We start from the raw sequence: 25,520 nt of genomic DNA on the forward strand, positions 1-25,520 counted from the left end.
AAGGAACAAAAATACAGCAATTAATTTGCATGCATCATAAGATCTCTTTCAGTTTCATTTTTCTCATTGTCCTTAGGATTTTTTTTTATTTTAATTGGAAAACTTGTTTTTCAAAAATAATGAGGTTGAAGAATACCTTTGTGATTTCATCCAGAGGGCAGCTTCGAGCATGACCATAACAAATGCACATGCCTCCAACAGAGATGTCCTTTATTGAATAGTAGTACTAAAAGAAAACAAAGTGGAGAAAGGTATGAAAAAGAYATTTAAATGTATTTACATTTCCCTATTTATATGCCCTATTCTGTAACTGAAATAGAATACTCTGTGACTTGAAAAACAAAATACTCCGTGACCTGAAAAACAAATTAAATACTTGAAAGTATTTGCCATTTAGGGAAACCTTCCATTTTTTTCCCCATGTTTCTCCTTACTAGTATGATACACTAACTGACTTCTAACTTGTAAGCAAGCATGTAAAATTCCTCAGCTTTGAGAAAGACCACCAAATACGACTTCAGCCAAAAAGTACCTAAAAAAAAATCAGAAAATTCCTTTTTCACTTTACAAGAAGCCATAAAGCATTAAAAAAATCGCCATACTTTAGTGTCAGTCTGGGACTAAGAGTATGCTCCCTAAAAATAGGAACTCTCCCTGCCTTAAAACCACTTTGCACACTCGCTTCCAGACCAGCTCTCTACTGCTGTATAGCCAGAGCAATATCCCATCCAAACTCTTAGCTTAAAAAATTGCTGACACAGCAGAATACTATCCATTGCTATTGCCAGGTGGTGAGCAAAAACAACATGCATAAGGAAAGGATTTAATTTTCAAGGCAAAGAAGAAGCAGGAAATGACCATCTGGGTTCAGTTACAGCTGCAGTATCAACATGGTTGGCCTGTTTGTATCCTGGGAAGTATGTACTACAGGGGAATGAAAAAGAAACTCTTTTTGAGGATACTTCTGAGGGAAGAGTTCAATGCTCCCAGACCTAACAACCCTAATGTCAGCTGGTTCAGGAAGAGGAGGTAGCCCTGGGTGGTCAGACATGCTGTCTCCTGGACTGTTATTTCTTTGAAGGATCTTGGAGTTGGAGCAAACTAGCTTCTTTGATTTCATACTTTTTAAAATGTTTTTGAATTTCTCAAGTTCAGTATTTTGGGAGGATTTTTAATGTTATGGGCTTGAACTACAAAAAATCATTCAGGGACTTATCATGAACAGTAAGTCCTTAACTACAAAAAAGGAGGTTCAGACTGAGAAAGGAGAAGACAAAAGCAGAATTTAATGTCTCTGCATTCCCTGCTTCATCTCTTTTGTCTCATTTGCTGACAGTGTATGGCTCGCAGCAGCTGTGTGCAGCTTGAAGCTGAAYGAGAGACCAGTGATAATCAAATGCTGCAGACAGAAATAAATAAACAGAACACAGAAATACAGGTGCTGTTGGAACACTCAGAATCTGAATTGGACATTTTTCAGGACAATGTACAGGAAACCAAACATAATTGGTATCAACAACYGTTGCAAAGCCTTCAAAGCCAATAAAATCAGCGTCCAGAAAGCTGGAAGGGGTTATGTTTTTGTAGTTGGTTGCACAGTGAGACTCAAGGTGAGATATCAGGATTTAGGAGCCCTGGCCAGTATGTGTAGTTTGTCATGCAAAACTGCACTAAACAGTTCTAAGTGGAGAAGTACTAAGCCCTGGAATGCACAAGAGTGTATGCCACAAAAGCAATGGGAATGCTTGTCCTCAACATTCTCGTTTCCCAGCTGTACGTTCGTACACTTCCATGGCAAACCTTTCTTTATATTATTGATACATCTAAATATCAACCAGCCTGCTCTGTGGGAACATCTCACCTGCTCAGGCTGTGCATTTCCCTTTGGCCAGCAAGGCACAGCTGGAGCAGCTGTCCAGWACTCTGCTCTTGCAGTCTCCATGGAAGTCTCTATCAATTCCCATGTCAGACAGAAAATGCAAACCATCCGGATTTTACACTTTAAAATGCTGTAGCTGAATGGGCACCTCCATGATGAAGGTAAGAGTGGGGCTGCCTCAAAAATATCCAGCAATCCCTGAGAAAATCCCAAATCCAAGTTCCTTTCTCTCCTGTAGGAAGCCATCCGGACAGCGCAAGGATTATCTGTATCAGAGAAGCCACAAACTGCAACAATCCTCTTGCTGCACAAGGAGGTGTTGCCTGCAGATGTTATTCAGGGAAAAAAAAACTACAAAGCAAGGGAAGGATGGAACCCTTCTCATGTTCTCCTGTCTTCATCAGAAAACTTACCTTCATGGAAAAACTTGAAGCCTCCAAAGTATTAACCAAGTCTTGGGCAAATTAAGATGGTAAAAATGGCAAGATACAAAGCAGAAATCCTGCAGAACTGTAAGTCCAAGTGGACTTCCAATACTGTATTTATGTGAGAACCTGAAGAAGTCAGCCCAAGTGCCTGGGACCTCAGTTTMCCCAGTTTCAATATCAAATCTGGAAATCAGTTAATACTCTCGGAATTCAAGACAAGCATTTTACATTAATTCATGGGCTCTAAAACAATTGATCAAAACAGCCTTTAAAAAATGAAGAAAATTCTTTTAAGACATAAAAATTCACAACAACAATGTTTGCAAAGCATTGTGTTTATAAACAACAGCACTGGGTCCTGAAATCCATAGTATGTCACAAAAGGTACTGCAGTGGCATCAAGAGCAACCTCAAGTGGAATTTCCATCAGTCAAACCACATTTTGTATTTTGATGATCAAGCATCATAAACACTGTTTCTAGCATAAATCACACAAATAAATAAAAATAAAACAAAAACAATACTGAAAACCTTTCTACAAGTGGTTTATGACAAGATATTGTTGTTAATCATGTCAAAGGGAAGACCAGAATAATTTAACCTATCAAAACAACTCTGAATGGCAAGCATTAAGTACCTCCTCCTCCTCAAATTAAGGTCAGAATAGACTTTTCCATCAAGCAATACTGAATATCATTTATGAACAACCAGCTTACCCTTCTGGTAACAATGGGGTCTAGTTCCTTAGGATCATTATGGCTSAGAGTCATGAGGTCAGCATTCAGAGTTCTGATGCGCTGCAGTCGCAGGCGAATGTATCGTGCAGAAGTAAATTCCAAAAGCTTCTGTGAAGGATCATCAGCACTGGGCCTCCCATTGATCAGTGATGTGTGAATCTASAAAGAAAGGCTGTCTTATCACAAATATTGCTGTGAATTATTTGCAACCAAAACATCGGTCTGACAATCAAAACCACAGAACTTAAGCTTGCTTCCCAACAACTCAGGATGGTGACATGTTAAACTACCTGGAGTTCCCTTTTATTTCCCCATTGTCTATCTGCAGTTAAAATTCCTGCTTCCTGACTCACACTGCTCTCAAACCACCATTATCAGCCATCAGAGCTACAAGTCTCCTAGGCTTTTGTGGAGACAGCCCAAGGTAAAAAATCAGGATTAAGTAGGAAGGTGAGTCCTTAGTCCCGGTAGTTTTCCTTCCTCTTCCTCACTGAGATGCAACTTATAACTCTGGCCATATGCACAGTTTCRTCTTTACAGATTTCTTCTCTGTAAATAGAATGATCTTATTGCAAAGCATCATCTGGCCCATATTCTCAGCCTGGGAACACTAATCCTGCACCTAGCAGTGACAGAGCTGCTCAATCAGCAAGGATTGCACTCAGAGCACTCAGTGATGAGAGAATGCAGTGGGAAGCCACAGAGCAGATGACAACTGCAAGCAAGGTGCCACTTTCAATCACAAATCCACTTGACCAACATCTTKCTTGCACAATTTCAGCTGGCCCCACTAAGATGAGTTTTGGGACCTAACTGCTCAGCTTATTCTGGCAACAGTCCCTTCCTTCTTTCCAAAGCTACTTAGGAACACACAAGGATAAAGCCTCATACGACAATATCATTCCTGCTACGTTCTATGTAAGAAACAGAAAAAAAGACCCTGCCCTACAGGCAACAAACAAATGTTCAACAGTTCACCTCGATTCCATTACAAACAAAGGGTCATGTTTTGGGCTTGTCAGCTGCATTTTAGAGTGCATGACATACTCATATTTATGAAGAGCAATTTTGTCTCATATACTACTCTTGAATTTATAATTTCAACTTCATCCAGTACTGTCAAATTGTTTCCCTGAAAATATTTCTACATGTTATAGATTTTTTTATTATTATTTTTAAAAAAATCTTAATTCTGTAGTGGAGCTACGGGTTTCATGTGAGCTAGGGGCATAGAGAATAACTATGTTATTTAAAAGATACACAAAGAGAGACTTGTAATGGAGGTCACATTCCCAAAATCATAATTTTGACATTAATTGGGTAATAAATGCCTTCTTAATATTCTTATATAAAATGTCCTTCTTAATAAAATGTCCTTCTTAATATTCTAACATACTTTATTCAAAGATTTCCACTTTTCTGGCAGATCATCCACTTTCCAACTGCAGGATAACAGTTATGAAAACCAAAAGGTTTTCCAGGTCTGATCCTTCAAATTCTCACCACCTTATATAATAYCCAGCTCTCACAGAAATACAGAGAATTCTTCTAGTCCATTTCCTATGCTAAAGCAGGATTTACTGGAGTTTTGTTAGATGTTTGACCAATCTGTTTTCAAAGACCAGTGTTGGCGCTGACTTTACAATCCTCCAAGGCAATGCATTCCAGACCTTTCCAGATTTATTGTTAGAAATGCTCCTAATCTCTAAACCATGGTTTCTTTGTTGCAATTTCAGAATTGTTTTTGGATCCTGTCAGACTCGCAGCAGAGATTTTTCCTCCTAGTACCCATGTTTTATGCAACTGAAGACTGAATGTGCCCACCACATCTCAGTCTGTTCTCTTCAGACAAATTGGTTGTGTCATATTCATTCAGAAACAATGTTTTCTGCTGGGAATTACAAGGCATAATTGTTAGTCAAATATTCAAATATAACTACACTCCTCCTGAAAAAAATTAACAGATATATACTCAACTACAGATGAACACAACTTCAGCATGAGGCACCACATCCTGCACTCATCTACCTTTCAGTACAGATGCAGAATTTGCTGGGCTCACTGCAGTCCTTTGATTTCCTCAACAAAGACAGGAGGGCTCAACCTGGCGCTGAAATTTCTAACACACTGTGTTTGCTTTTTATCACTTAAATACCAGAGATTTAAAGATCCAGAAAAGCCTGTCACAACCAACTGGCCTTACATCCCATATGTCCCATGCCACTTCATTTTACATTTGTCTTTCCCGCCTAATACTCTCACTACTCATAAATAGTGCCTTCAAGTGATGAAATGTAAAACATGACTCACTTTTTTACTCTAAAGTTAAAGCTTGAACAGTATAAATTCTATTGTCTACAAATTCTAATAGTAGAATTTCTACCAGCTTGGACAGCAGAAATTCCGCCCCAAATACTTAAATCTTTACAGTCTGTAGAGGAATCTTTCCAAGCAGAAAAAGGGAGAAAGTAGGAATATTGACTAAGATAAGATACTAAAGGAGAAATATCATGACTCTCCTTGCACACTGCTAAATTTGGCTGATATATTGCTTATATAAGCTTATACATCCTGATATTTCTKTATTATACATCCTGATATTTCWGTATTATATATTTTTKGCTTACTTGTCCTTCATAATTYAAGACCATTTTCAAACAACTGCAGCTTAAGCCTTGCAATTCATCATGAGTCCTAACTCCATTATGCAAATTTATGGAAGCAGATCTTCAAGAAGTATAAATCAGGTAAACAGAACTTATAGTCGAGCAGCTATAGCTCTTCAAAGCCGTGAAAAAAACAGCAGTCAAACAGGCAAAATGCCTGATCTGGCAAAAAATGTTAATAATGACATCCACATTTAGATATGTGGTGTTTTTACCCTAACAGTTATTTCACATCAAGACACTCCAAGCTGAGGGCAGAGATCTGGGATGCTAACAAATGCTGGCTACAAGGCAGGCACTTACAGAGATCAGCTGGTTTGCAGGATTCATACAGGGYCATTCTTAAATTCAACAGATTGGCCAAAACAAGTTACAAAGACCTAAATACACATATTTTCAAAAGAGTTCCAAGATTCACTAATGCAGGTTGTGAGATATTCTGTGCAGGGGWTATTCCTGTCTGACAGATAATCCAGTTCTGAAGAAGCAGCCTGTCCTTTGTAAATTGTGTGTTGATCTGCTGGAGGGGAGGAAGGCTCTCCAGAGGGATCTGGACTGGCTGGATTGATGGACTGAGTCCAATTGGATGAGGTTCAACAAGGTCAAGTGCTGAGTCCTGCCCTTGGGKCACAATAACCTCAGCTACAGGCTGGGGCAGAGAGGCTGGAAAGTGGCTCAGCAGAAAAAGTCTGTCCTGAGGGTGCTGATCAACAGCAGCTGAACAYGAGCCAGCACRTGCCCGGSTGCCAAGAATCCTGGCCWGTTTCAGGAATAAAATTCCTTCTCCTCAATTCAGGAAGGACATTGAAGTGCCAGAGCATGTCCAGAGAAGGGCAGGGGAGGTGGTGAAGGGCCTGGAGCATCTGTCCTATGAGGAACGGCTGCAGGAGCTGGGGTTGYTTATCTGGGAGAGATGGAGGCTCAGSGGAGACCTTCTGGCTGAAGGTCTGAAAGGACCTGAAAGGAGGCTGKAGCCAGGTGGGGGTTGGGATCTTCTCCCAGCCTGAAATTGTGTCAAGGGAGGTTTAGACTGGGAACTAGGAAAAGCATTTTCGTGGAAAGGCCTGTCAAGCATCAGAGGAGGCTGCCCAGGGAAGTGCTGGAGTCACCATCCGTGGAAAGAYATCTAGATGTGTCACTTTAGGAACATGGTTTATGGGTGAACTTGGCATTGCTGAGCTAATAGTTSAACTCAATGACCTTGAAAGTCCTTTCTAACCTAAAAGATTCTATGATTCTTTATAGTACACAGAAATAAAATTCTGCCATTTTTTGTGTTCTTATGTTTTTCCATTACCACACTCAGAAAAAAAAGCAATGTTTTGGATAGTGTAGCCCAATAAATTCTGGGTACCATCAGGAAAAATGAATGAGAGAAAAAGCTCACTGAAATGAATTTCTGGCAACCCTGCAGCTGGAGTTATACAGCCTACTAAACGTACATTACAAGCAGCACTGCTCATACAGTCAGYCTAAGGGTGTTCTGGTTAATTGTGTGGGGAGACAGGTTAAATTTCTTCATTTCATCTGATCTGTTGGTTATATGTTGACCATATGCTCACAAAACTGTAATAAACATTAATGTAAATGGACTTTATGCTACCAAAGTTCACTGGGTTTTTCTTGCTGATAGTTTTAAGTCTACATGAATGGCTACATACAATCCAATCTTTTTTATCCAAGAAATAAAAACATATTGATTTCTGTGAAGCTAAGAGTTACTAGCATTCTCCACAGGATAAGCCACACTTACTATCCAGGTCTTACATTATAGTATTCACCAGGGAACAACCACTGGTTTTCATGTATCATTTCATTATGTGGCTGCCCCTTTGTAATAAATTACACAAGTACTGTGAATAGAGTTTGTTAAAAGAAAGAACAGTCAACAGCGAGGCTGCACAACTCTCAGCCCTTTTAATTACACTGCATCCTTGAAACAATGCCAAGGCTTGTTTAGAGCTCCAGCTGTGYCGAGCACTTCAACAGTGTTTGCAGCTTTATCTCACACAGCCAGGTGTTCCTAACACAGGAGTTTTCTCTACTAAATGAAAAAACTGGCAGAACACAGAGCCTCTGTTATRGYTTTTCRGGATAAAGGAACTAATAATTCACARCTAATTGCTACCATCAAATTATATGGAAGGAGAGAACAAAGAGTTTAGTAATGGGAACACATAGAGCCAAAGACAATATCATCCTAACATCCAGGAGTTTGCTATACCAGTACATGATGTAGAGATAGTATTATTAAAGAAAATTAACAGGCAATCTGGTAGTGCTGAGGGTGATGAACTCTGTAACTGCAATTCAAATGTTTTCAAATTGCTATCAGTCCATGTTCTTAATCACAAACTGCAAGTACAAAAACAAAGATACCTCTCCATGCTCCAGGGGAACTAGTCTGGAATAATAGGAGGTGCAGATCACTTCATCATCCCTCTTGTAAGTTGGCGGCCCAATTCTTGGTGTGATATTGTAACGAGTTAAACATTCAGTATCACTAATTGCATAGTACTGCCATGGTCTGAACTCCGTGCCATCTATGGAGCGTTCCAAAATCCAGTTTCCAGGTCGTGGAGCATTAGCAGCTTTGATGATGACATATGCAACTTGAAAGACCTGAAAAAAATGCAAGAAGAAAATTTTAACACTTCATTGTACCATAAATGACTATTGGAAGGCAGCTGGATAGTAAATTTAAATTTTAAAAGCAGTATATGGTTTGCCTGGGGAGAGGATAGATTTGGTACATTAACTCTGGATAGACATTTCACATAAACATTTGACAAGAGGTCCATCTAATTGTGTCCAGAGCATTAATTTGGCCTGATGTAATAGCTGAAATCTGCATCTATACTGCACATTTCAGATTAGTTTGGTATAACAGGCTGGGGTAAATGTTTAGTGCTGAGGGCTTAAAAAAACTAGGTTCTGGTTGGGTTTTCTTGTTTGTTTGTTTGTTTGTGCTTGATTAGTTGTTTTTGTGGGATTTTTTATACATGTAGTCCAAAAAACTCATTTGTTTCACATTTTAGCAAGGAGTGTAATGTTCTCTGTAACAGCATTTCTGATAAACTCTTTACTCCCTATATTAAAAAACCTCTTTGCATTCCAATTTCATTCTGTGTTGAAGTTATTTCAGCAGAAGACTTCTTACACACACTGCTAAAAATACACAGAGACAAATAAGCTGAATGTGACAAAAATAAGCATGATAAAAAGRTTAATGTTCTTAAGTCAGGTTAAGATATATATGAACTATGCAGGTATCTTGACTATTTTTTTGACAACCCTGGGCCCATAGTGAAATCCCCATCCACACAACAGGAATGTTCAGCACTTCCTTGAGTAGGCAGGGCAGTAATTAAGTCCATATTATCTTCTAAATGACCTTGCCATGGCAGCCAGATCACTTGCACAGGYCCCCAGCAAGCTCCAGCATCAGACACAAGCACTGCAGTGCCCTTACTGCAAAGCCACCCCAATCTCCCTTACCCAGCATCTCCTACATCCCCTCACTCTAAAAGGCTGCATTTGCAAATTCATAWCAYTTCCACACAGAAGTTTAATGTTTCRTATACACTGGAGCAACAAGCCATGYTCAGATGAAAGTAAAACTCTATTATTCAACCATCTCAGAGGAGTGTATTCCCACTTGAGCAGACTGCCTGGTCAGCTGCTATTATCATCATAATTCTGGTCTGCATGTGCAGTATTAATACTATGTTGAGCCCCAATTTGGCTGCAATCAGTTCTTTCGTACATTATAAATTTAAATTTTTAGGCCTTTTTTTTTTTTTGCAATACAGATTAAAGTCAGAGCAAGCATAATACTTGCCACATGAAAGCAGGTTTTGATTTTGCCAAATGGGGAAATAAACTCACAAAATAGTAACTGCATTGTGTATGCAACTCAGGAAACTACTTTTGAAACAAAAAATTATTTAAGTGAACAAAGCTTTGATTAGGACATCTTGCACATATGAGAAGGAAAAGAATTACTGTCACTTATCTTCAAATTATTTACTACATATAATACCTCTAAAAGAGTAAAATTATCTCAATTTTTTATTAAAATCATAAAGATTTTAAACCACAATATTCATTTGGTCTGACTATCTTTACAGGCACTTCTGTTTTATCCTTTTAGACATTTATTGGATACAAACAGAACATTTCTAGTTGTTTCAATAATATGAAAATTTACAGAAACTGAGGATTTTACTGTGACGTTCCAGCAATGCAAGCAGATGCAAGCCAAAGGCAAAGCCAGCTCAGTCTGTAGTCATAAGAAATAAAATTTATCTGGGTTCTGTTAATCCTCTGTTGTTCGGCAGTCTTAAAATCTGACCAAAGTTAAGTGAATACCAAGAATTATAATCCAGCTTCCACAAAAAGAAAAGCCCCTTTTAAATAAAACTTATACCATGCCAACAATCTCCAACTGAAGAAAAAAAGGAAAAAAAAATAAGGAAAAAAGAATGTCATGTGAGCAGACTTCAGGTCAAACAGCTACATTCCCTACACACAACCTGGATTTCATTGATTCAGTGAGTGTATTTGAGGTGCATACCTGTTTTGCAGTTATGCACAAGCAGAATCTGGAGCATCATCATTTCAGTACCCCAAACCTGAAGACACTTGTATGTGACAGGATTTGCTTGTATGGTTACCTTCTCCATAACAGATGAGAACTTCACAAAATTATTAAAACTAGAGAAGTTTTATTGACTGGGCTTAGAAACAGCTGTTCACTTCCAAGTTCCTTTGAAGTCAGCAATCTTTCTCAAATGCATAAAAGATGCAAGACTGGAACCCAAWTTTTTTTCAAATACCATGGTAGAAAAATTCCCTCAAAAACTCTGAGATGTCCTTTATTTATTTATTTTTCCTCTCTGCTTGCTGTCATCAACTAAACTGCTTCCCTACTTGTTACACAGTTGGCTGAACAACAAATGATCTACTTTTGATTACACTGAGATTTTTCAAGACCCATTATAGTCTGCAGCTGATGTGGCTGGTTTTAAATCCAGTTACAACTGGTAACAATAAGCCATCCTTCATCACGAACTAACTGCTGCAGTAAAAGGTATTCACAAGAGTATGCAAGTTAATTCTCTTTTAAATATCAAGTTTCTTCACGAGAGGAGAGTGGAGGGAAAAAGGAGTAAAATATTTACATCTTCACAGCCACTGTGCACAAATTTAATGCACAAGTCAATAAATTAAATCTTTTCAAGTCATTTTTTTTTCCAGAAAAATAGCAGCCACAGTTGGTACTCAAGATACCTAGGGACTGCTTTTGTCTGCATGTCTAAAGTTCACAATCAGCTGCAATATAAATATTTAACACTAAAAGCTCTAAAGAAGCATTTAAAAATAAATCAGTGAATGATTCTRTAAACACTGAAKTATRTAGTGTGTAGAAAATCATTGCCTTYTTTYYCTGTGGATCATCTCAACTCTTCCATTTACACACATAGCTCACTGGTATCCCATTTTACTTCATAGGTAAATTCACAGRATCRTGAATATCAATAATTTCAGGAAAAWTTGTCAGTCCCWGAAAGAATAYAGGCTAAAYMAAGAAATTAGGGATTTTGTATAAATGTTCTCAGACTCCAGAAGTCACAAAGACAGACTACCAGTAGGATCTATATTCTCAGGGATTGTTTGCAAGCAAGGGAATGAAACTGGGGGAAGGCACCAAGGTGTCCACAGTGTTCACAGATAAAGATGTTTTAAGGGATGTCAGCAGGCAGGGGTTCTGCAGACCTCATATTCCTTATCCTCTGCAACCCAAAATGGGCCAAGAATTCCATGTAATGAAAACTGATTTTCCAGCATCCTTTGAGAACATTTTTACAGAATTTGATTTTTATAAGATCTTCAGGTTTGAAAATCACCAAAGGCAGTTTCTTATCACTTTCCACATCCACTCAGCACGCACCAACCAGCCATGTGATAAACCTGAGCAAGAGCTAATGATTTGTACACTYTAATTTGACTGTATAACTTTCTCAGAACTAATTTCCTTATTGAACTACAAGGGTAAAAAGGGCAAGTCAAAGCAAGTTAACAATTCCCAAGCAGCCATAGATTAAAAGTGTCATTTTACAGGCATTTCMATCCTGACTTTTAAGATCAGCCAAATAAACTTGTACCAAAAAACCCTCCTTCTTCGCAGCTGTAATGCCTACAAACCAAGGAATTTCTCCTTTGCTTATTTCTAACAGCCTTGTTTCCCTAGATGCAGATCCAGCAACACCAAGTGCATCATTCTTGAATACTCTCAAAGAGTGGAAGACTACATGAAGGGATATATATCAGCTTATACTGATACTGTTTACAGGAATATCTTTTTAGGGGATAAAGACAGCTTCAGGCTCGTAGAGACTGTGAAGCCAAGAAATTGGTTGCAACATTTTGCTCTGATGATTCTGTGATGTTAAATGAGCAAAACACACCAAAACCAGCAGAACTTCTAGCCTCATCTTTTCCTTAAGATTTTAATTCACTATGTGCAAACATAAATTTGGAATAGAAGAAAACTTCATTTTACTCAATAATTTTATTGTGAGAAYGTACAGATGAACACCCTGAATCCTGCAACATCAGTATTACAAAGCCACAAAAGGCTTTAGAGAAAGCTTGCCACATACAATGAATTAGCATTAGTCCAGAGAAGTCAACAGAATACCATTTTTTTTTATGTCAGCAAACAATGTACCTTTACAGAAACCTGTTCTTGCCAGTTCATTTCAAGATGAAGGCTCTGTACAAATCATATTATAATATTTACATTCTTTTTTACTTTCTAACAGCAGAAACTACAAATTACTCTTACATCAGCCTCTGAATGGTAATCCTGTACTCATAGAATATTCATGAGCTATGACTTAATCAGAAGTGGAGKTTTTTTCTCAACTTGTTACCATGGGTCTTCCAAGAAGAATTGGTCTTGCTTTGCAATTCAAGAACTTTGTGATATACAAACATCTGCCTTTCTGCTACACCAAGTACACAGARTACATTTAAATACCTTTAGAAGCCCAAAGCATGGTAATAAAATGGAGGCAAGTAGTCTTTGTTTAATGGTGTCATAGAGTAATAWTTTACAGCTGGCTCAATCACACCAACTTAAATACATCATAGCCAGCATTTATTACAATTGTAATGGAACTGCCCAGAGGAGTCAAGCTCAGGCAAAAAGCACTGGTTTTATAGAAAAGTGCTGCTGTTATTTTGTTTCTGTAGAACTACCGGTGTAGGAAGCACAAGGTCATAAATCAAAGCTTAGTGTCTTGTACATCAATCCTACACCTCATTGCTAAACTACTCTTTCCTCAGTTCTGGATCATTGCCATACATTAAATGGAAAGGGGGAGGAGGAGGCAGTGGTGTAGGAAGGAAAGACTATCATACGTCTGGATCCCAGAATGACTGAAAGACACATTAGAATAAATGAACCTAATTGTCATGATGTATATGAGATAAAAAATCATGACATAAGTACTAAATACCCTTATAAAACAAAATATTACCTATAATTAGCAGAGTTTCTGCAAAGGAGAAAGATAAAAGCAGCCATTWTAATACTGGTTTTATTAGCCAGCCCTCTTTTCTTACTCTTTTCTTGACTCCGTCAAATTACTCTTTAGTACAGCTGGTTTTAGACTAAACAGACTAAATACAAGGTAGAAAATTAGCTGAAAGGATATCCTTTATTCCCTTCAACTTTGMGCCAAGAGATGAATACAGTCACAGAGATTCACCTAGGGAAATTGGAGTGGAGTCAGTTTCCACCAGCTAAAGGAATCTTCCCCATATTTTCCAGCCAAGGTTATGTTTCAACACTCACCAACCCAACTGCTGGGATTATATCTCTAACTGCACRTTGGTAATAATCCCAAGAAACAATMAATTCTTCTTAGTGCTAGAACTTCTGGTAATTACACCAAAGAAAATCATAAAAAATGACTAGGTGGTCATTTGTCGCATCACAAAAAGGTGCGAGTATATTCTATACTCCAGCAAGGAAAGTTGAAATACTTCTTTAATATGGTACTTGACAGATTTAATGCACAAACCTTGCAATAAAAAAGGTACCATGCTGAAGTTATACTGAACACAGGTACTGACTTTCAGGAATATTTTTACACGTCCTAGAAGACTATTTTAAGTCATTCTTAAACAAAAGTATGAACTAAACAATTATTAAAATCACTGAGGTTCTTCACATGCTTTTCTTTCGTGTTTTCTTTACTTGTGCTGACTCGCTTGAAGTAAGCACACCAAGTCAGCTCTAATAACTCATTGACTTCAAGCAATCTCTATTAACCAAATCCTTTCTCACAGAGCAGTAATTTACATTCAGTTTGCATAGCCCTAGATGCCYTCTCTCTCTCAAACTCTCTAGGGAAAGCACAGAAAAAAGGCCCCTTAGGGGAAACTTTTCAAATCGAATTAGGGAAACTGAGCGTGGGTCAGGAGAGGAAAGATATGTACTTRTTGAAACATCAACAGCACTAAGGCTGGAGAATAAAAGATTCAGAGGGCAGCTCAGCTGGTGTGCTTCCAAARTGAAATTGTTCTAGGAGGATAAAAACTAAGGCATCCCCTCCTCCTTCATTTTTCCTTCCTGTTTGTCCATTTAGGAACCAAACACAAAGCTAACTCTTCAAACAACACGAAAATCCTATCCAAACCTTCTGTCACYGACAAAAGACATCCTGTAATTATTTTCCCAACAGTTCTGCTTTCTAATTAAAGGGAAACTAGGCACTCACTTAACCTATGCTGTATTTGAAAACATCRAAGTTAACCTCAACCTTCTGCTTGAATCTTTAAAACAACTTTCAAGCAGGGTCTAGAGATCCTGCAAAAACTTCTTACCAATTCTACACCTCAAGTAAGAAATAAAGCTTCTTCCAGAGCTTGGAAGCATCCCCATATTAATCATGAATTGTTGAGCTATGTTTTTCAAACAATTTAGGTAGGTCAGCACATAGACCTGTTCAAGCAAAACAACAAAAAAAAAAGCCAAGAAAAATATATTTTCTTCAGCAATTATTTTGTCTCTTCTTGAAGGAGAATAGGAGACTTCAGATTCTCATATGTCTAACAGACAAACTAATAAATTAACAAATACTCTGTGCAGTTCAGCAGCTTTCTACCCAAGAATGATGAATAGTCCCTCCAAAACTGGCCATCCAGAGGGGCCAAAACAGAGGAACCAACTTTTGCCCAGACAACTCCAGACTCCCCAAGGTCAGAAATCACTATTTCAGAAATATAATCCCCAACTCTGCAGAACAGCTGACAGCAAAAATTACTAAAAGATAGAGTTTAGAACACTTCTTCCCAGTGCTCCTTCCARCAAGATGGTGATCAGAATCAGTCAGATGCATCCTTACATATAAAATGTGCTTAGGCCAACGCCTTGAAAACACTGCTGTTTAAAAGTAAGTCCTTGATAAGACACATTTAAGTCACTTTTAAGAAAGAAAAGGTAGAGGAAAATAGTGTCATAGAAGTGCTGGAGAAAAGATAGAACAGTGAKGCAGAGGAAAGTTACCAAGACAAAGTAATTGGTACAGACGGAATTGGTTACCAAGACAGAAAGAACATGGATGAGAGCAAAAACTCATCAACACAAATGCAATTGTTACTGTGCCACGAATTCCGACAGAGCCATGAGTCCCTTTCACTCCTGATAGGAATAAAATCTTCAAGACAGTGTAGAACAATAATTGAAAACCAAATCTGTTTAAAATGAGTTCATATTTACTTTAACAATCGAAACTATTTAACTAAAGTGTTACTAAAGGGCACCCAGAGGAGCTGCAATCAATTGCATTGGCTTGTATCCTACATACATTTAATGACATTCACATAAATGTTACTCACCTGCCTTAAATCCAAAGTAATGGTGACCCAGTGGTATTGCCTTCCATTCTGAATGCTGGGACTCTGCCACCAGTTATTGGTACCATCRATTGCACTGGAAATTGGGTGCTGCTCTGTTTCAAAGCAAAATAATTAAACATCTCTTGAAAATAAATCTCACTGCRTTTTTCTGACCCAGCACATTTATTTCWCACAGMGCACAATGTCTCCCTGYCATAAAGAAGTAAAAGCTGAAATCWSCCCTCAGAMACAAAGGTGGTCACTGGATCTTAGATTGCTCAGTGGTGTACACAGCRCTCACACTTTCTGTCAGCCCTTTGCCCCAAGGTAATTGCACTCACACACTACAGAGACTAAAACTAAAACATATTTGACTTCAATACACTCTGTATTCAAGGGGAAGGATTAAAAAAATGCACAAACCCATGAAACAAACAAAAACTGAAACACAAGAAGCTTGCCTTTGGGATTGGCGCTGTGACGGTCACAAACACGGCACTGGGCGTTGCGCAGGGGCCGGCCGGGGACRTGCTCCACCAGTTTGCAGAACATCTCCGGTCCCTTTTCCCCACAGGTGGCATTGGTGGAGATGTGAGCGTTGCTGGCCAGGTTCAAAATGGCAGGGAACAGGCCTTGAAAGAAATAATGTTTATCAGACACATCATAAGGCATGCAACGTTGGCAACCTGACAGCAGCTTCCCTGTTATTTCACTATGCATTTGGATGCCTTACGCTGAGGAACACAAGGGTTTGCAAACTAACTCTCCTGGTTACTAAACCTTCCCCTGCACTGTGAATTGACCAAAACCTGGAGGAAAAATGGCCCACCGCCAGAATCAAGGAGGGATTGTAGAGCATGCACTCAACTCATGTGGAAAACGGCATTTCACATGAGATCGCCCTGCAGCAACAACACCACTGGCCTCAGTAAGACACTCCAGGCTTGAAAGATTCAAGGACTGAACTTTAGACCTTTGCTACAGGCTCTTCTGCAGTCTCTGTATAGTCTAAGGGATATTTTGCTTSCCTCTTATTAATCTTTACACAAACACTTCACTGTATTTTCAAATAGTTTTGCTCTTGTGCACTGGAATAATGTAACAACATTCTACGTTTCAAGATTACTGCTACCAGATCAGGAATCCTTTGCTTTTTCTAAAAGGAGTAAAGTTTTACTTCTGTTTGAAGTCTACTGATAAAATTTCAAGAATACTGTATGTGACAGGAGTTAAGTACAGCTTCTCAGCAATGTTGTAATCAGCTTCCAGCTGTCCCTCATGAGCTAAAAAGCTTTTCTTTCTTGCATGGTTATGGCCTAACAGAGATACTCCATCTCCACTCAGAAGCAACTCTGAAAAAGAGAAGCAATTTTGGAAAGAGAAGTCTTCTCTTTGAAGATTAAACCCAATGGGCTAAAATCAAAGCTAGAGCCTTGGTATGGCACATTAACAATGCCAAAAAAATTGCTAGTGTTGCAACAGTAAGGTATTAAGATCACATTTTTTCTTCTGTTAAAAGGAAAACTGAAAAAAAAAAACCCCACCAAGTCATATTTGTGAAAATACATGCTTTTTTCATTAGTAAAATTGTATGAATTCTTTTACTACATTATCTACTATATACATCAAAACAGACTGCAATATTWAAGTTTTRCWTTCCTTAGCTTTTTATGCATATMAATATCTCAWRKGCCAAGAGGATGGTGCCAGGCTCTTTTCAGTTGTTCAGGAATAGGACAAGGAGCAATGGCCATRAACTAAAACAGAAGTTCCACCTCAAYATGAGGAAGAACATGGCAGAGCACTRTAACASGCTGCCCAGGGAGGTCATGGAGTCTCCYCCTCTGRAGACATTCAAAACCCACCTAAATAAGCTCCTGTGCAAMRTGCTYAGGGTTKCSCTGTCTTGGCAGTGGCATTGGWCYRGATGATCTCCAGAGGTCCCCTCCAGCCCTAACAATTCTGATTCTKTGATCTCAACAAGGCTACATTCAATATTCTTCAAAAGTGTCTTTGCGCAATAATTGCATTACCCTAGAAAGCCTGGAGAGAATTTTCAGTGTTAKTTAAGACTTGTCTTCAGCTATTGAAAATATGGTTTAATCCAAACCCCCTGCACCACAGCAGGCATATCAAAAAGTGTGTTTTCAATTGTGCTATACTTGCAACTTAATAGGAGTGAGATGGAGCTTTTAATTTTTTTGAATCCTGACTTCATTTGCATTAAATCCAGACTAGGTCAGAGGCCTTGTTCTCATTATGCCTAAATCTGCTGCAGATGAGGATGCTGAAGACATCCTAATGACCACTCTGGTGAGGTTTTTCTGACAGACTTCTCTCAGCTCATGCAGTACATGGGCAGTGTAGCTCCTGATCCAAAGCTGGAGGCAAACAAGAAATGCCACCCTGTTTTCCTACTGGACAAGAAAGCTCAGTGGTGGAAGAGGGTATCCTTGTTAACACTTCTCTCCACTGATATAAAATCTTTCTTATTCAGTATTCATTACTGTTCTTGCAGGGGACTACCAGCCTGTCTGCGAGAGCTATCCATTGCTTCCCATGTCACCCATTATCTTCACTCCCGTTACACAGTAGTCCTGTCATTTCCTCCCAAGATCATTTGCTACAGTGAAATAATTTGCTTCCAATAACCTTCAGTCAACAGACTTGTGCCAAAGAACAGCAAAGCTATCTCRTAATGAATTTTCTGGGTCCCACAGAGATAAAAAAGGGCACTTCAATCCAAGTGATTGCACTGGAGTTTTGCCCCAGAATCGAAATAAAAAGCAAGAGGTTGATAACTTCATCCTGCAAGGTACTGCATCTCTTCTAAATGACCATGTTCACTTCTGAATCTCTTTACCACAATTAAATTTTAAGGCAAACTGCAGAGGTGCAGCCATTGATTTCAGGGACAATCAAGAGTAGGGTAGGAAATTATTTTTTAGGAAACAACAAGCATCTTCAATAAATGAAATGGGGAAAAGGCAAATTTCAAATCAACAAGTTGCATCTTCAGAGAACATTGTTCCTCTTTATTCTTTTACTAAGAAAAGCCAAGTACTCAGAGTGAGTTCAAAAGTTCTTAGCTGCTGCTCTGCACACCTCCCTTATCCCTCACCCCTCCATTCCCCCCAAAAAAAAAACCCAACAGAAAATTAAACATCTGGCAAGATACGTTTTTATGCCTTATAGGAAGCAGTAGGCATGATAAAGATGAACAGTCATAGAATCAGTAACTTCTATGAGCCATTTACACATAAACAACTAACTGTCATGTCCTGGTGTGAAATGCAAGTGGCCATGACAGACATAAAACTCCATCAGAAGACACCACATTTCATTCGACTGAACCTTCGGCAACTGATACTTGCATTTTAATGACATCACAGCATCAGTTAGTCCTTAGGAAGGACCTCTAAGATTATCAAGTCCAACCTTTGATAACCACATTGTCAATCAGATCATGTCCCCAAGTGCCACATCTCATCATTTCTTGAATATCTCCAGGCACAGTGACTTTGCCACTTCCCTGGGCAGTYCACTCCAATCTTTAACAACTCTTCCCATGAAGAAATTACTCCTGATGTTCAGCTTCAAGTTCTCCTGCACTACTTAAGTCTATGTCCTTTCATGCTGTTGCCTGGGAGAACAGGCTGACTTCCACCGGGCTACACTCTCCTTTTCAGGGAGTTGTAGAGAGTGATGAAGCCTATCCTGAGCCTTCTTTCTTCCAGGCTAAATAATCCCAGCCTTCTCAGCTGCTCCCTCATAGGACTCACCCTCTAGACCCTTCATCTATTGAACTTACAGTTTTCTACCTAAAGTACAGCACAAGTGATTGAATTGGATTTATGATATTATTCCCACCAGAAGGGAAGGCAAGTGCTCTGTGCAAAACCATCACTGTTCTCACTGGTTATCTATGAGGCTCCATTATCACATTAAGCTACTGTAGTTCTGAGCCAGCCTTGACAGATGGCAATAGATCCGTAYGGAGCTGTACCAAATTCATCTCTAGACTTCTCAGCTCACTAATCTGCTTTGATTGCTATTCTATTTGTAAAAGTCCCTTGCAGCCAGCTTTGCACTTAACACTTGCTACTTCAGGTTTCCACCATCAGACCCATCTCTGTTTGGGAATTACAGCTCAGCATTTTGCMAGAGACTATGGTGGTCCTGAGAAAAGCTGGAAGAATTTTTAAATTAAACTCATTTACTTCTAACTGCTGGCCAGCTCTTTTCATGGTAAGGTGAACTCTTTCATTTTTTTCCAGCTACTCTGCTGCTCATTTGCCTCMAACCAGAGATTCTCACATACCTCAATGCCAGAAAATGAAGTGTATAGATGTTAATTTGACCTTGAGAAAGAATAACAACTGGTTCACTACAGCTCAGCACAAAAGCAAAGCACAATGTTTTCATTAGATGTTCAAGCACGTTGCTCCCGTTTGTAAGGACTTGGTTTTAGCCAGATTCACGACTAAAACTCAATTAGGCACAAGTGAAAATCTGAGTGGGTAYTGTCAGAATTGTCATTCAGAGCTTTCCTACAGAGTCAAAACACCCCTAGCTTAGAGAAAGTGGAGGGAGTTACACCCCTAGTAAAGCGACCTGCAACATGAACAGGGCAGAATTTGTCATATCCACACTCTACAATGTTCAATCCTTGAGAAAATGACAAGAAGGAATACAGAGGTTAGGTGAATTTGTTAGATGGATGGATGGATACACCTGATTTACTGCACACGAGCGGATCAATTCCATAGTACTTATRCAATGGGTCTGACATACCTGGACTTACTGAGCATTTTGTCTAGTTCAGATATGCTGTCCATGTAAAGCAGCATCAGTGCTGCAACAACATTAGACTTAGCTCCCCATGCCCAGCCCACAGCACTTATCCATCGCTAATGAAAATATGAAAAGCATATGCATTTGTGCACCATTTATAAAAGGCTTTTTAGACTTTTTTTCCTTCCTTCTATTTATGTTTTCTCAATGTAGGACCCTTGGCTGCATTTTGTACAGCTAGATGTGATTGAAACCCCAATTTCATCTTCCGAATAATGATTCTTTTAATCAGGAAATTAATAGTATTTCATCGTTCAGTTTTGGGTAAAAGTGGATTTGTACATTTTGGCAAAATGCATGCATGATCTGTGATTTTGACCATGTTTAACTATGAATTTTCACCGTGTGACAGACAGGGTAAAACTACTTTTTACAGATCGTAAGTGAAGAAAGGGARACAGTCCCCAGTATAAAAATGTTCATTGCAGAGGCAGAGCTGATTAAAATAATATCCTTAAGAAAMACAGTCGTACAAACAGAAGGATGCACATGAGAGCTCTGCTTTACATGGGCTTCACTACATCACCAAATATGTTCAATAAGTACAACAAAAAATATAACAGTTTTTGGTATCAAGATCAACAAAATAAGGATGGCAAAACTTTTAGAGAAATGCTACATTTAAGACATTCTGAATCCATATTCATGGATCTGACTGATATTTTTTGAAAGATGACTAAATTAAGGAGCTGTTTGTTGGGGGTGTTTTTTCTCAGAAGACAAACTGATGGGTAATGAACACAAAAGATTATATGAAGCAAGCCAAGAGCAGAGTCCAGAAASTTTTCTGGATTGTTCATTAGTGTATACAATGAAGACTCTAAACCAGACTTCAGTGAGCAACATTGAGACATTCAGCAATGCAACAGCCTGATTTCTCCTCAAGTATTTTGGCTTTTTTATGCTGAGCTTAATAAAGCAGTAATTTGCAAGTGAACAAAGTAGATCTGACTTGAAAAACATAAAGAGCTGATGTGTTTGGTAACAATGAGCTTTTTATTGTGTCATTTTTCAGAACACAGAAATACTTGAAGGGGTCTAATCTCATTTGCAAGTTTGTGGTTTTAAAAATGTTAAGGCAATCAGCAGCTCTTAACAGGCAGGCAATGCTGAAGTTTGCTCACAAGCAATGGATTCTCCATTTACTGAAAACATTTACAGAGTACACAGTGACAGTTGTTCAGAATAGTTTGGGCACTTCAGGAGAACAGAAAGGACTAAGGACAGATATAATAAAATGTCACAGTAATAGATTGTATAAAATATGTAACAGCATTACACTGCAGAAGTTGAGGTTACATTCTTTACAATATTCTCAGACAGTTTTTAATTGCACAGATTTGATTTAGTTTCTCTGTCTTATCCAACTTTTGGATTAAATGAGTTTACTAAATAAAAGCCCTGGAACTATCAGGCTTGGATTCAGATTCCAAGCTTGTTCAATAGATGTACCCTCACTGTATTTTACCAGCAAGCGTCCCTAGCTTAACCTTCTCTATACACTTTCATCAGAATCCTACCCTGTAATCACATCAAATATCTAGGCTGGTTTCCCTAAAATAAATGGGCWGAAATTGCTAACTTCTAGCTACAGGAATTAAGGTACTAATTCTCTACTCTTACAGTCAGCAAGAAATGTGGGGTATAACACCCAATTTGCTTTATAATCCACTTTGTGGAAATGTGTCCTAAAAATACGTGTTAGCTGCAGCATTAATGCCACTTGAAAGGCTGAAAGCTTCACCACAATTTGCACAAGACACTTAGGTAGCAAGCCACTAGCTCGAAATTTTGAAAACTTAGCACTCCTTTTCTATATCTCTACAGAGAGAAGCATTTCTGCTTGTGAAACATCAGGTTTACAGGAGTTAACTAAGGAGTGTGTTCGGGGGTTTTTAGAGCATCTGCAAACTTTAATTTGCAATGTTTAGATAAAACTACTTCAGATTAAAAAGAAACCCCTCTACCATGACAGAGTACTATATTTCCTTGAAACCTGTTGTCTATTTCTTCTCATCCTGTAAAGCAAAGCTGACTGATGTGTCAATCACAGAAATACTAACTGGTGAAGATTACATTTATTTAATTCAATCAGCTTTTAATGTAAGAGCATACTGTTTGTTCTCAAGAGCTTCCAGTGAGTGATATTCCTCAACATCCTTGACAAGTCTACTCTGGCACTTTATCATTGTAAAAGTTACCAATTTTCAGAACTCTTTGCTGCACTCATGATGTGTCACGTTCTTGATTACAACTTTTGTTTACCTGAAAGGCTGTTATCACACACCTTTATCCAGACTGTGTAAACAACCCTCTCAACCTTTCCACAGCCCATTTTCTAAACTTCTTATCCTTCTGAGTTCTTGACAGTTTGCATTTTTCCAACAGTGTGGCTCCTCAGACCTCATCAGCACCAAGTGCAGTAKAATAATTTCTTAAATTCTTGACAGTTTTCTTAACACACATGAGAATAAGTTTTGTATTATTTTCCAGATGCTGCAGTCCTTGCATTGCACACCTAGGTAAGTAAAAGATCCTGGTCTGTTGGCAGCTTGGTCAGCCATGAAAGAGAAGCATATTCCACATCAGGCCCTGGGATGAGTTCAGGTTATCTGTAAAACAGATTACTTTGTAGCCTTTTTCTGGACACTCAACCACTTGCTTTCAGAACGTTCTGCTGATTAGTTTACAGCTCTGACTCAGTCAAGCTTTTGAAATCACACTTGAACAAATCCAACTGGAGCACCAGAGAAAAGCACAACAAGAAAATAATTCATTACAGCAGTTAATGTAACAAAGAGCATTCYGCTTGAACTCTGCAAGCTGTTAGAGCACAAACAAGCTACAGAGGAAGAAGCATTGCCCCTGCTTCTAAATGGCAAAGTCTTCTCTGCCAAGCATTTTTTTCTGCAGTTGCTCATGTGCACTCAGCATTATTAATGWGAGCCATAAAGCAGACAGGGCACTACAGCAAAAGCCTTTTACCTACTGTGGTCTGCMTTAGGCTAGATGAAGTGCTAATTAGCATCCAGTGCTCAGAAATGTACTAAAAATAATTAAAATGCTGCAAGTTAATAAAGTTATAACACTACAAATTAATAAAATTCTGTCAATCTCAGGCTGCAAACAAAGTAGGCAAAAGCTTGTTCATGCAAGAATGAATACCAGCTGTACTATTCTCCCACAAACAGTTTGCTCTATATAGTTTGTGAAGGTTAAAGAGCAAGTGCCTGGCATAACTTTCATGTCTTCCTTAAAATTCCCAAACACCAACATATAGCCTGGTTGATGGGTCCAATGTAATAGAGAATCTGAACAATGCAAAAAGAAGAGATTTTTCTTTTCAAAAAGAGGACAGAAAACCTAAGCCCTAAAAGAAATTAAATTTGAAAGTGTATGAAGTATCCTATATACAGAAGGCAATGGAAAACTGAGGTAAACAAAAAGCAAGGAAAGCAATGTCCCAATTAAGTGTTCATTGCAAGATGCTAAATTTCCCAATATTGGCAACAGGATTGGGAACAGCAAGATGAGGGAAAGGAAATAAAATTAGGGAATAATCAAACTCACWAAAAATGTCCACAACAAAGAAATCCCAGAGCTCCATACTAAATGTTTAGAAGAAGGAATGCCAAGTAATACCAATACATTTGCAGAAGAAAATGAAGTTTGTCCTCTCAGCTACACAGTAGCTAGTRTTTACTTACACAAAGTATTGCAATTTTTAATGCCCCAGATGAATTAGGTATTTTTTTTGCGTTAGTGTTCAGCCTAAACTAGCTAGATTAGCTAGCTAAGTGTCAACAAGTTAGCTGGTACAAACTTCATCATGTCCCACACAAACTTCACCATGTCCCACCTTCTGAGTCTACCCATGCTCAGCTTGCAAACACAGATGTAGATCACAGAGACTGCKTCTCAACACAGGTACTTAAATTGGAAGTAGAGAGGATAAGGATGCAAAGACACAGGTCAGGGTGCAAATGCTCCCAGCTGAAGAAGTTTGAGCTTTTCAGCCCCATCCAGGCATTCCTACAAATGAGCCACCTTGTTTTCTAAAAGAGCACAGGTTGTCTTTGACAGCCTGAGCAAACAAAACACTGGTGAATACAATAGGTTTGGTAGCATACATCCCAGCCCTGAATGTGGTTTTTAGTACTATGACTTGATCCTTTCACCAACTTCAGGGATTTGAGACAAAAAAAAAAGAGAAAAACTAAGTTCCTGGGATAAATAAAAAAAATTCTATCACAGAAATTTCTAGTATCTTCAATATTGGCAGTAAACGGCTCCTTATTTCAATCAGAAGAAACTAAGGTGTAGTAGAATGAAAAGAAAACTACCTTTAATGCTAGTTTTGAGCATCAGAGAGTACAACCTGGTATGAGAGGTAAGTAATTTGTGAATATTCAATCATGTATTTCCAAAGTATAATCGATATTTGTTCTGTCAAGCCATGTCCTGCAAGTATTGATTTTTTTTTTTTATGCTCTGGCCAGTTCAAGAATCTGCATAGAAATTGTCACAGCATTTACACCAAAGCAAAAGAGCCAAAAGTTGACAGATGGGCAGGCTGCCAAGGAACAACAAACCTGCCAGACCATGAAATTAGTTCTTTCTTGTTCACCCAAAGCTTTTTCCACACGTTGAGGAGTCTGCATCATTGTGCCTGTTGGTTTGGGGGTTKTTCTTTCTTTTASCACTACACTGGCTTCTTTTSCTGAAGTCATCAGTTGGGAACAATCTTTGCTCAAACCTGAAGTAAATASAAGCCACAGCTATYAAAGACTTCAGTGTCTTGTCAGTTTTGCTTATATGCTGCCTAAGACACAATATTAGCTTAGAGCAACATAACACAAGTATTGGCAGAGTGACTTCCATGTCAAAGACTAGGGGCCTCAGTCACTTGTCACTTATGACATGTCCCAATATCAACAAAACTAAGCACTTTTGTTCATACTAATCTAGGACCCAAAGTAGACTTCCCCCACTCACTTAATACAACTTCTTAAATAATAATATGTCCCCGTGAACTTCTTTTCTA

At 38.6% G+C, this 25,520-nt stretch overlaps 1 protein-coding gene across 1 annotated transcript in view; it reads right to left on the bottom strand.

Moving 5' to 3' along the window:
* LAMA1 (laminin subunit alpha 1) overlaps nt 1-25,520 on the bottom strand; it is a 97,857-nt gene that overhangs the window by 61,330 nt on the left and 11,007 nt on the right. Inside the window, exons 2-6 of the mRNA XM_057383165.1 lie at nt 16,084-16,254; nt 15,623-15,735; nt 8,090-8,332; nt 3,024-3,203; nt 137-226 (exon numbers count right to left, since the gene is read on the bottom strand). Coding sequence (XP_057239148.1) covers nt 137-226; nt 3,024-3,203; nt 8,090-8,332; nt 15,623-15,735; nt 16,084-16,254 — 797 coding nt within the window. The remainder of the gene's footprint in view (nt 1-136; nt 227-3,023; nt 3,204-8,089; nt 8,333-15,622; nt 15,736-16,083; nt 16,255-25,520) is intronic.

Source organism: Malurus melanocephalus, unplaced genomic scaffold (genome assembly GCF_030028575.1).
Source record: "Malurus melanocephalus ecotype Western Australia unplaced genomic scaffold, MMel_1.1 scaffold_612, whole genome shotgun sequence".
Taxonomy (NCBI): domain Eukaryota; kingdom Metazoa; phylum Chordata; class Aves; order Passeriformes; family Maluridae; genus Malurus; species Malurus melanocephalus.